We start from the raw sequence: 11,605 nt of genomic DNA, 5'->3' as shown, positions 1-11,605 counted from the left end.
CTAACCATGAATTATTTGTGAGTAAATCGTTAATTATATTTGTGGAGTTTGCTCGTAAATAACTCTTTAATTGTGTACCTAAACAAACTCACAAGTAAAATTTGTGAATAAATAAACAAGATGCTTACAAATAGTTCGTTTATTACTCATTTATTGACGAATTTATCTAATAGAAAATGAAATAATATTAGTAACGGATGTAGTATTATAGATATCAATTTGCAAATTCGTCGACCGTACATCTATTTGTAATTAAACGTTATAATTTATTGTCACGAGAACAAAACTTTAATGACTTGCAGGTTGCTTTTCACCCATAAGGAAACTACTAATTGAATGAAGAACTCCACAGAGCAGTTACAAGACGAAGCTTCATTACAAGAAAGTGCCAGTGGTATCATGTGAAGAGGAGAGAGGATTCCAATTCCAGCAGCAATCATTCGGATACCCTACGGTGCACAAACTGACATTGAATCAGATCAAAACGGACACCAATATTCAATAACCCGTCATAATCAGGTAAATCAAAGGGGTCTACATTCTTTATTTCTTTCTTAATTTAGCAGATTAGTTGAAGTAAATTAAAAATCCGAAGTTCCTATCGGTTCAGTTACGGAAAGTGAAATGTGATAAGGTAAAGGTACCTTTCCTCCTGTATCCGATTCTGCTGGATTTATTAATGTGGGTACCTACCCAGCTATGTGAAGTAATTTTGTGCAGGAAATGAGCATGTATAAATGGTGGGTGTGGTGGAGCGGTGATTTCAGTCGCCGATTAATTCTATTTCGGGAAATATGGAGGGAGCCGAGGGATTGGGGATTGAAATTCAAAGAATGAGGGAGTATTTTAGGAGTGGTGTCACTCGAGATTTTGCTTGGAGACGTTCTCAACTTCAAGGGCTGCTCAAGTTTGTTCAGGATAAACAAGTTGAAATCTGTAAGGCTTTAAGGGAAGATTTAGGGAAGCATCATGTTGAGGCTTTTAGAGATGAGGTATGTTTGTTGTTTTATAATTATCCATCAATCATTGTTTTCATTTCCTGTGTTCTATTGCAACATTGTTTTCCGTCCCTTGAACCGCTCCTTGGTTAGGGCTTTCATGCTGGTATCATTCTCTTCATATCTTGATGTTGTCTCAAAATGGTCGTTCAATTAAATCACTCCAACCATTCAATTCAATTTGTGTCAATAAAATCATGCAATTTTGAGTTTTGTCTCAATTAAGTCACTCCCACGATTTCAATTTCAATGATTAAAAATGATCTGAATGATGACATGAGTGACACATCTCAGATCTCTAACCGAAACGACACATGACATCCACGTATGCAGCACTTGGCAGCCATGTGTCTCGATATTTTTATGAAAAAAAAACAAAATTTAGTTTTTTCTTTCATAAAAATAACACATGTCGTTTCAGTTAGAAATTTGAGTTAACTCATGCTCACTTAGAGCATCTCCAATAGAGGGTGCCTAAAAGAGTGTCAGCTGATGTGGCATCAGGGTTGGCAACTTTTAAAGGGTGCCCACTATTGGAGTGATTGTGTGTGCCAAGGAAAGTTGCCAATTTTTGGCAACCTCTTGGCAACCTTGTTTAATTATTTTTTAATATACTCTCCTAGAAATAATAAAATCTGGAACATTTTATTTATAATAAAATAATAATTTGTAGGATTATAGTGGCAATTTTTCAAGCAACCTCTATTGGAGCATTTTTTAAGTAAAAGTTGCCAAAAATAATGTGGATGAAAGAGACAATAAAATACTATATTTTAGTAAGTTTTGGCACTCTTTTAGGCACCTCTATTGGAGATGCTCTTATCAGCCATGGCATCATTCCGATGCATTTTAACCACTAAAATTGTTGGAGTGGCCTAATTGAGATAAAACTCAAATGGAGTGATTTTATAAGTTGAGTGACCATTTTGAGACAACAATGTAAGTTCATTGTTTAACCCGGTCATTGCAGGTCCACTAGCTTCCATCTAATTCGTCCTCAAACCAATACATTGTGCGTGGAGAGTTATCTATCATACTAATTGAAAAAGTCATAACACGATATGTGATATATATATATATATACCACGTGATTATGTATGATATAAATGCATCAAAAACGATAATCATGTCAAATGGGGTTATCTATGTAAATCGCTTAGGTATGTCATATATTAACAGTTCTAAAATCTCATTTTTCCGGCCTTACGACTTAAAAACGCGTATGCATGTATTGAAAACAAACCTTGTTGATATAGCACAGTTTTTTCCCCTATACCATCCATTTATGGCCTCTCCCTATGCCGGACTTTCCATTCCGACGCTATCCCCTTAGGAACAGGTCGTTATAAATTCTGTCTCGTCCCAATTTCTATAAAAAAAAAGGGCGGCCCGGTCGCATTACGCGTCCCCGCTGAGCGAGGGTCCGGGGAGGGGTCCCACCACAAGGGTGTATTGGGGGCAAGCCTTCCCTTGCCAATTTAATTGGCAAGAGGCCGCTCCTAAGACTCGAACCCGTGACCTCTGGTCACACGGCAACAACATTTTACCGTTGCGCCAAGGCTCGCCCCAATTTCTATAAAAAAAAAAAAGGAACAGGTCGTTAATTGCATGAAATTAAGATTAGTGGAAGAATATCGATATGAGATTTTGTTACAATTGATTTTGCAGGTTGGCACTTTAATAAAAACACTAAACTATGCATTGAAAGGTTTGAAAAGTTGGATGCAAAGCAAAAAGGTAAATTTTCAGTTTTTAGCAAATTACGTTCTCTCTAAGTATGGCTTTTCATTAATGGATCTGTTAACCATTTCCAATTTAGTAAACAGTTCCCATCTTCATCTTATTTTATTGTTAATGGATGATTTTGTTCCGAGTATAGGCAAAACTGCCAAATATTGCAGTCCTCACAAGTGCAGAATTGGTTCCAGAGCCTCTTGGCCTTGTCCTGATTATATCATCCTGGAATTTCCCTTTTGGTATGCAGATTTTCAGATGATTTTCTTCTTTTCTTACTTTGTTTCAAAAAGATAGAAACCAAATTGTTTTATTCTTTTACAGGCCTATCTATAGAACCAATGATAGGAGCAATTGCAGCAGGAAACACAATGATTCTAAAACCTTCAGAACTGTGTCCTGCTTCTGCTTCTTTGTTAGCAAATACTATGCTTAATTACTTAGACACTAATGCTATTAAGGTTGTCCAAGGAGGCTCGTCTGCCGGTGAATATCTTCTGCAGCAAAAATGGGATAAAATTTTCTTTACAGGTATTCGTAACAGTCTGGCCAAATACTATGTAAATAGTGTCCGTTTTGGTCAGATCGTCACTGTTTTTACGTCTACATGTGTTGAAAACGACTCTTTTACTAATACAATTCAATCACTCTTTCTCCATTCCCGATGGTGCTTTAAGGTAGTTCACGTGTGGGACGGATGGTGTTGTCAGCAGCTGTGGAACATCTAACACCAGTTGTTCTTGAGTTGGGTGGGAAATGCCCTGCTATTGTTGATTCTTTACAATCTTCTTGGGATCAAGAGGTACTTGTTTTTCATGTGTTGTATGATTTTCTTTTCTTTTTGTTTCATTTTAAAGTATCATCAAAGATGATCTTATTCCTGATAGGTTGATCTGATTTGTTCTAAATTTTAGGTGACTGTAAATCGAATAGCTGGAGCGAAATTTAGTCCGTGTGCTGGTCAAGCATGCATTGCTGTTGATTATGTACTTGTTGAACAGAGATTTGCTTCCAACTTGGTATGACAATCTGAAAAATAGGGAAAACCAAATTTTCTCTAATGTGCAAATTTGACCGTAACCTATATAATGGTACAAACTTACTCTTAATGTTTCCATCAAGATGAATTTTACTCCTACATTACTGAAAATGTGTAAAAATTGATTTGACTATTATTTAACAGTCACATCAGACCTTCTAAATATTAATCTTGCTTGAAAAAATTAAGGTTAAATTTGTACCATTGTTGGGATCAAACATACACTTCTCGTTAGGATCAAATTTGGAAAAAAATTGGTTGGAATCAGATGGTGGATTGTCCATGTGGCATTACCAGTCTATAATATAATCTAATAATAATGACATGTCATTATCTAATACCCGTTTCATATAGCCCCAGGAAATCTTTTTGACTTTGCCTTCAATTATATCCGAGAACGACATAAAAATATATATTTAAACATAGAAAAAATATTGTGATTGATATGGTATGCCATGTGGGCACTTCAGTTTCTGATTCCATTCAATTTTGGGTTTTAGTAAATGAAGTTGAAGTTTCTTTTGGCTACGAAACGTTTCGATGAATATTACCTATAAAATATATTTTCATTTCAATTGAATTGATAATCAATTTGGTTTTTGAAGTTTATTAGTAGAAACGTGTTAAATCGGGCTCAAATTGGCCCGTTTTAATATATGATTAATAGTGTTATTTAATACGTGTTGCATTAATTTGATTACAAATGACAAGTTGAAGGGCCATATTAATATTTAAACTTAATTTTGAATTGAATTAATCCTACTAGATGATAACTTTAGGAGCTAAATCGATCCTTAATTCGGTTTCAATTTGTGACTATATTTCCTAATTTTCCCTCCAATGGTTCTTGCTTTCTCTGTGATCAGGTGGAACTAATGAAGGTTTCCATCAAAAATATGTTTGGAGACAATCCAAGAGAATCAAGATCTGTGGCAAGGATTGTTAACAAACAGCATTTTAACAGATTGAAAGATCTTTTAACTGATGATGGTGTCCAAAAATCTATAGTCTATGGTGGTTCCATGGATGAAAAGAATTTGTAAGTTACCAAACTGCTCTCCCAATCCAATCTGTTAAATCTGTTAGTAATGTTTTTACTCGGGTGGGTAAACTGCATCGCCGGTCATATAAAAAATAATAAAATATATTTTACAAAAGTTATTTAACTTCATTTTCTTTTAGCAAAATTACATTTTCAATAAAATTATCCTAGTTAAACGTTGTTGTCGTGTGACTGAGAGGTCACGAGTTCGAGTCGTAGGAGCGGCCTCTTGCCAAAAAATTTAGCAGGGGAAGGCTTGTCCCTTATACACCCTTGTGGTGGGACCCCTCCCCGGACCCTCGCTTAGCGGGGACACGTAATGCACCGGGCCGCCCTTTATATATATATATATAGCAAAGAATACATATGACTATATATCAACTTAGAGCATAATGAATTGTTTTAATTATATATAATTTTTAATTATAATTTTTAGTTATATATATTTTTTAACTATTTAATAATATATATATATATATATATTTTAAAATATTTAATATTTAATACTTATTATTAGTTAAATTAATTGTTTTGTAAGAAAATATATATTGTTAAAAAATAAAATAAAATAAATGTGATTTGATAGTGAGTCTCGTATGATTGAACGGTTGTAGAGTTTAGCCACTAGAGTGTGATATTTAATGAAATGGAGTTTATTATATTAATATGTTGCATGATATCGAGTGGTTGTAGAGTATGAGCATGGAAGATGCTCTTAATATCATGCAAATTATATCTAGTTTTCATGGCTGACGTGACAGTCGGGTCTGTGATACGTGGCACATTCTAAACAATTATATTTTCCAAAACATTAAGTTCTTGTTTGACGCGGTGTTTAGCTGCCATATATAGTCAATTGTTTTCTGTGTCGCATCAATATTTCGATGAATTTTTATACATTAAAATCAAATGTGAAGTTTAGTGATTTTAGTGAAAGAAAATGAAGTTCAGTAACAATCTTTATAAAATAAACCCGATATTTCAGTGACCGTTTGTGCAATTTACTCGTAAATTTGTATGCATATAATAACTTCCCTGTTCTTGCAGGTTTGTAGAACCAACAGTCCTGCTAGATCCTCCTCTCAAATCAGCAATAATGACAGAGGAAATCTTTGGTCCAATTCTACCTATAATTACAGTGAGAGATACTGCTTATCAATTGAATTTTTTTTGTCCTTCTTTTATATTTTAATTTGTGTTCTTAGATAATGCAAAAAAATGAAAATTAATGAAGATTGTGTGTTGATTTGGTAGGTGGACAAGATTGAAGACAGTATTGAATTCATAAGTTCAAGGCCTAAACCACTTGCAATTTATGCCTTCACTAAGAACAAACAATTCATGAAAAGAATGGTAGCAGAAACATCATCAGGAAGCCTGGTATTTAATGATGCCATAATCCAGGTATTTCCAGCTGTTGATTTTTAAATTGAGGGGTAATAAATTGGTGGGTCGTAAATGTGTCGTATCGATATACTCTGATCAACTGTCAAGAGTCAAGTGCGTCCCCGCTGAGCGAGGGTCCGGGGAGGGGTCCCACCATAAGGATGTACTGGGGCAAGCCTTCCCCTGCCAATTTATTTTAGTAAGAGGCCGCTCCTAAGACTCGAACCCGTGACCTCTTGGTCACACGACAACAACGTTTACCGTTGCGCCAAGGCTCGCCCTCAATTATATCAATTGAATAAAAAGGGCGGCCCGGTCGCATTACGCGTCCCCGCTGAGCGAGGGTCCGGGGAGGGGTCCCACCACAAGGGTGTATTGGGGGCAAGCCTTCCCTTGCCAATTTAATTGGCAAGAGGCCGCTCCTAAGACTCGAACCCGTGACCTCTGGTCACACGACAACAACGTTTTACCGTTGCGCCAAGGCTCGCCCTCTAATTATATCAATTGAATATAAACAAAAAAAAAAAAATCTGTTTAAGAGTGAATTAAGGATCAATTTAGTGTTTAAATTAGCTAGCAAGATTGCAAAATCAAGTTTGAGTATCAACTTAACCCTTCAATTTGGCATTTAGTGTCAAATCAACCCAAAAATAACTCGTGTTACTATACGATTGGTAGTTATTTGACACGTGTTCTTTCTTCATATTGACATGTGTCATTTTGGATTATTTTGATCCCAAATGCTAAGTTGAAGGCCTAAATTGATACCTAAACGTTATTTTAAACTAAAATCGATTGTACTAGCCAACTTCAAGAGCTAAATTAATCCTTAGTTCGTAGAAGAATATCTATATACACACTAACGAAGATAACTGACTTATACACCCATAACAGTATATATTATTTATAAAACATAGGCTTAATATATTATTTGTCTCATAAACTTGTCCAAAAAGTTAATGGTCCCTGAACTTTCAAAGTATCTTAATAGCTCCCTCAACTTGTTTAAAATATCTTGATAGCTTCTTCAACTTGCTTAAAAAGTAGTCAATCAATCATCGGTTATAAAGAAGTAAGTTGCATACAGAAATTGTGTTGCACTCGCCTTGAAATGTTATTACATAATTCAGAAAATAGATTAAAATATATTAAAAAAAAGTTCTTACTCGTTCAACTATAAAAATTGTGTTGCACTCGCCTTGAAATGTTATTACATAATTCAGAAAATAGATTAAAATATATTAAAAAAAGTTCTTACTTGTTGAACTATAAAAATTGTCCACTCTAATATTAGAAGACCATACTCCGACCATGGTCGCTTAACTATACGAAGCACGTGCAACACACCTTCTGCATGTAGATTACTTCACTCCAACCAAGTAATTGACTACATTTTAAACAAGTTGAAAGAACTATCAGGACATTTTAATTAAGTTGAAAAGGCTATTGGAACACTTTGAATGTTCATGGGGCGGATAATGTATTAAACCTAAAATATATTTAGGGCTTGATTGGATGAAGGGTAGGGAAGGGTAAATAAATGAAGGATGGAGAAGGGTAGGGAAAGGTAAAGAAGGGGAAGGAAACGTAATTTCTAACCCTTCAAAACCCACGGAATTAGTGGGTTGAAAATTGGATGAAATTTCTTAAAAAAAAACTCTTCAAAACCCCTCCATTACCCTTACCCTTCTAATTTTTTGTGTGTTCCAAACATGGGTTTGTAAAAACCCTTCCCCCTCCCAAACAAGGGTTTCTATCAACCCTTACTAACCCTTCCCTTATTAACCCCTTTAAACCCCCAATCCAATCAAGCCCATGTTAAACAGGTTGGATTGACTCACATGACACGACCACCAATTCGTCAACCCGTGACATGACCTATTTATTTTGCGAGTTAAAACCGGTTTATGATCCGAACCCATTAATTTTGGTTGTTCTTATAATGCAGTATTTAGCAGATAGCTTGCCATTTGGGGGAATAGGAGAAAGTGGGATAGGGAATTACCATGGAAAATTTTCATTTGATACATTCAGTCATTACAAAGCAGTAGCATCAAGAAGCTTTCTGGTTGATTTCTGGTTCAGATTTCCTCCATGGAATGATCACAAGTTGCTTCTCTTTGAATCTTCTTATACTTATGATTATCTTGGAATGCTACTTACCATCCTTGGCCTTAAGAAGTCAACTAGGAACTTTAATTCCATTTAAAACCATATCTTTTACATTAATTGCATAACATTTTTCTTTAATTTCAATTTTCTTGCTTATATCCACTACTTTATGTACACGTTTTCATTTTGTTTATTGTCAACAAATTTGCTATCATAATAATATAATCAAATAAATTATAGTTTGATATCATTATATGGTATTAATGGAATAAATTAGTTTGATATCATTGTATGATATTAATGGAATAAATTAGTCTATGCTATTGATAATATTATATTTCATCCATTAAATGTGCAATCATGTAAATTTTTATTTTGTTTACAAAATTTGTTTTTTCATTGCTTTACATCACAGGAATTTTAAATTCTATGCTTTGTTTATGAAAAAGAAATATAACCATTGCTTAGAGTTAGAAGCAATTTTACTCATAACGTATAACGTCTAAAATAGTGTAATTTTACTTCTAAAATCAGAAGCAATTTTACCTTAACGTTGACAAATTGGGGTAATTTTAGAAATAATACATCGTATTGTCTTTTCAGTCGCAAATTTTATCATCTACGTTTTACATATACGTCATTTTATTACTCATTAGTAACAGATCACAAACATATAAATAAACGTGAAAAAAATAAAACAATTATAATGTATTTTGTATGAGTTAGACAGAAAAATTTAAATATTTTGTCGAATTTAAAAATATTAATCTCTAATTCTATTACTAATTTTAGATGTTAGGAGTAAAATTGCTCCTGACGGTTAACGTTAGGGGTATTTTTGAACATTATCCCAATAAAGAATGAAAGTTGTTTAGAATTGTATTTTCCATGAAATCTTCGTATTTAATTTTCTAAATCACAATTTTGATATTTGTCTCTCTACACTGTCACTTTCTCTTTTGTAACCAAACTACAACTAAATGATCTCGAAACAAAAAAAATCAACAATTAAAATTGCTCAAAATATAATTTTAACAGCTCTATAATGGATGATTACATGCTTTTGGAGGTATTATATTGTTGAATGTTAAAATGGATTATTATGTTAGTAAAGTTTAAAATTCAAGGATTATAATATTTGGTTTTGAAATTCAGGTAAGTGAAAAGTTCAAGAGCCATATGCGTAATTTACGCTTAGAATATTTGAAAATTATTATGTGTTTAGTTCCGTTGTTTTTTTTTTATTATTATAAATAATATTGTAACCGATTATAATTCTAATTAAACACTATATATTACTGAGGAGTCTTAGCTTGAATAATTCTGATCCCTGTGTTATCATTGGGGACTTTAATGATATGCTCTCTCATTCTGAGAAGAGAGGAGGTAACAGACACCCACCTACCTTGATAAGGGGATTCAGTGATGCTATTACAGATTGTGGGTTGTTAGAAGTCAGTATGAAGGGTTATCCGTTCACGTGGGAAAGAGGTCGTGGTTCAAAAAATGCTATAGAAGAGAAACTTGATCGGGCCCTTGCTAATAACAGTTGGTTTACGAAGTTCAGTTCGGCTTCTGTCTTGAATGAAGATGCTCAATGTAGTGATCACACGGTACTCTTTTTGTCTCTAATTAACACTATGGGTTCTATGTCTCGCCGCTTTCGGTTTGAAAATGCTTAGACCAAAGAAGCTGATTGCAAAGACCAGATAAGTTTGGCCTGGCAACATTCAAATGCCAAAGGAATTCTGGTTAAATAGGAAAAATGTGGCGAAATACTGGCAGCTTGGGGAAACAACATTCGCAACCGATTTAAGAAAGAAATTCATTGCTGTAGATCAGAAATTAGAAGACTAAAATCTTGTACTGATAGGCTGGCGATCGAAGCACTATTGACTGCTAAGAATCGCCTTGATGAGCTTCTCCTCCAACAAGAAGCCTATTGGAAGCACAGAAGCAAGACACTTTGGCTCAAAGCTGGTGACTAGAACTCAAAATTTTTTCACTCGACTGCTAGCAGTAGGCGCAAAAGGAATGAAATTCGACGACTGAAAGATGAGGAAGGAAACTGGGTCGACTGGGAGATAGGGTTACCTTCTCTAATTTCAGACTATTTTACAGAAATCTTCACATCTTCAGGGTGTCGCTCTGAACCTATTTTGAACAATATTCAGCCAAAAATCTCGACAGAGCTAAATGTTGATCTTCTCCAACCATATACTGCGGATGAGATAAAGAGGGCGGTTTTCTCAATGCATCCTGATAAAAGTCCTGGTCCTGATGGTTTTAATCCATGCTTCTACCAACAATATTGGGACTTGGTAGGCCCTGATGTGATTCAATCATGCATTCAATGGCTGAATGAAGGGCTGTTTCCGGAGAGCATCCATGACACAAATATTGTTCTAATCCCAAAGAAATCTTCTCCAGAAAAAGTTTCAGATCTCAGGCCCATAGCATTATGCAATGTTATTTACAAGATTCTGGCAAAAACAGTTGCTAACATGCTAAAAAAGGTTCTGGATATTATTATCTCGCCCACACAGAGCGCTTTCATCCTGGGACGACTGATCACGGACAATATTATGCTTGCGTTTGAAGTAAACCATTTCCTGGAACATAGAACTCGAGGTAAACAAGGGTATGTTTCTCTTAAGCTTGATATGGTCAAGGCTTATGATCGGATTGAGTGGGCGTTTTTGGAACAAATGATGCAGAGGTTAAGCTTTGATGACCGGTGGATATTTATGGTAATGCAGTGTGTTACAAAGGTCAGATATAATGTTACTCACAATAATCATGTGATTGGGCCAATTCTGCCACAGCGTGGCCTGCGTCAGGGTGACCCTATCTCTCCCTATCTTTTTTTGATTTGTGCAGAAGGTTTATCAGCGTCGTTGCAAAGTTTAGAAGCTCAGGGTCAGATCCATGGTTGTCGGATAGTTCAATCAGCCCCGTCAATCTCTCATCTCTTCTTTGCAGATGACAGTTACTTGTTCTTCAAAGCGTCAAAGGAAGAGTGCTTAGCGGTTCAGCAATGTTTGTAAGAATATGAAGCAGCTTCTGGACAGAAGGTAAACTTCTCCAAATCCTCAATCTCGTTCAGCAAAAATTGTAGTGCGGGTCTCCGTTCGATCTTAAGTTCGATTTTTGGAGTACCATTGGGGCTGGGCACTGCAACATACCTTGGTCTTCCGGCTTTAGTTGGGAGAAGTAAAACACAAGTGTTCTAATACATTGCAGACAGAGTCAGAGCAAGGGTCACAGCTTGGAAGGCAAAAATGTTATCTTGAG

At 35.1% G+C, this 11,605-nt stretch overlaps 1 protein-coding gene across 1 annotated transcript; it reads left to right on the top strand.

Annotated features, from left to right (window-relative positions):
* Positions 1 to 323: 323 nt before the first annotated feature.
* Positions 324 to 8,558, top strand: LOC136223045 (aldehyde dehydrogenase family 3 member F1-like). The gene is made up of 11 exons (XM_066010831.1): positions 324 to 519; positions 698 to 992; positions 2,667 to 2,735; positions 2,878 to 2,974; positions 3,057 to 3,263; positions 3,410 to 3,534; positions 3,647 to 3,751; positions 4,638 to 4,810; positions 5,861 to 5,951; positions 6,068 to 6,217; positions 8,148 to 8,558. Exons 2-11 carry the CDS (start codon positions 795 to 797, stop codon positions 8,406 to 8,408), a joined length of 1,476 nt encoding a protein of 491 aa, XP_065866903.1. The 5' UTR covers positions 324 to 519; positions 698 to 794; the 3' UTR covers positions 8,409 to 8,558.
* The last annotated feature ends 3,047 nt before the right edge of the window (positions 8,559 to 11,605 follow it).

Source organism: Euphorbia lathyris, chromosome 1 (assembly GCF_963576675.1).
Source record: "Euphorbia lathyris chromosome 1, ddEupLath1.1, whole genome shotgun sequence".
NCBI lineage: Eukaryota > Viridiplantae > Streptophyta > Magnoliopsida > Malpighiales > Euphorbiaceae > Euphorbia > Euphorbia lathyris.
Note: the sequence above shows the minus strand (reverse complement) of the source record. Positions and strands in the feature narration are given on the sequence as shown.

What these genes read in the sequence shown, in the direction of transcription:
- LOC136223045 (XM_066010831.1), top strand. Translation starts at nt 795, where the DNA reads ATGGAGGGAGCCGAGGGATTGGGGATTGAAATTCAAAGAATGAGGGAG. An exon ending in GGATAAAATTTTCTTTACAG is followed by an intron (nt 3,264 to 3,409) that starts GTATTCGTAACA and finishes TGGTGCTTTAAG; the next exon opens with GTAGTTCACGTGTGGGACGG. An exon ending in TCCATGGATGAAAAGAATTT is followed by an intron (nt 4,811 to 5,860) that starts GTAAGTTACCAA and finishes CTGTTCTTGCAG; the next exon opens with GTTTGTAGAACCAACAGTCC.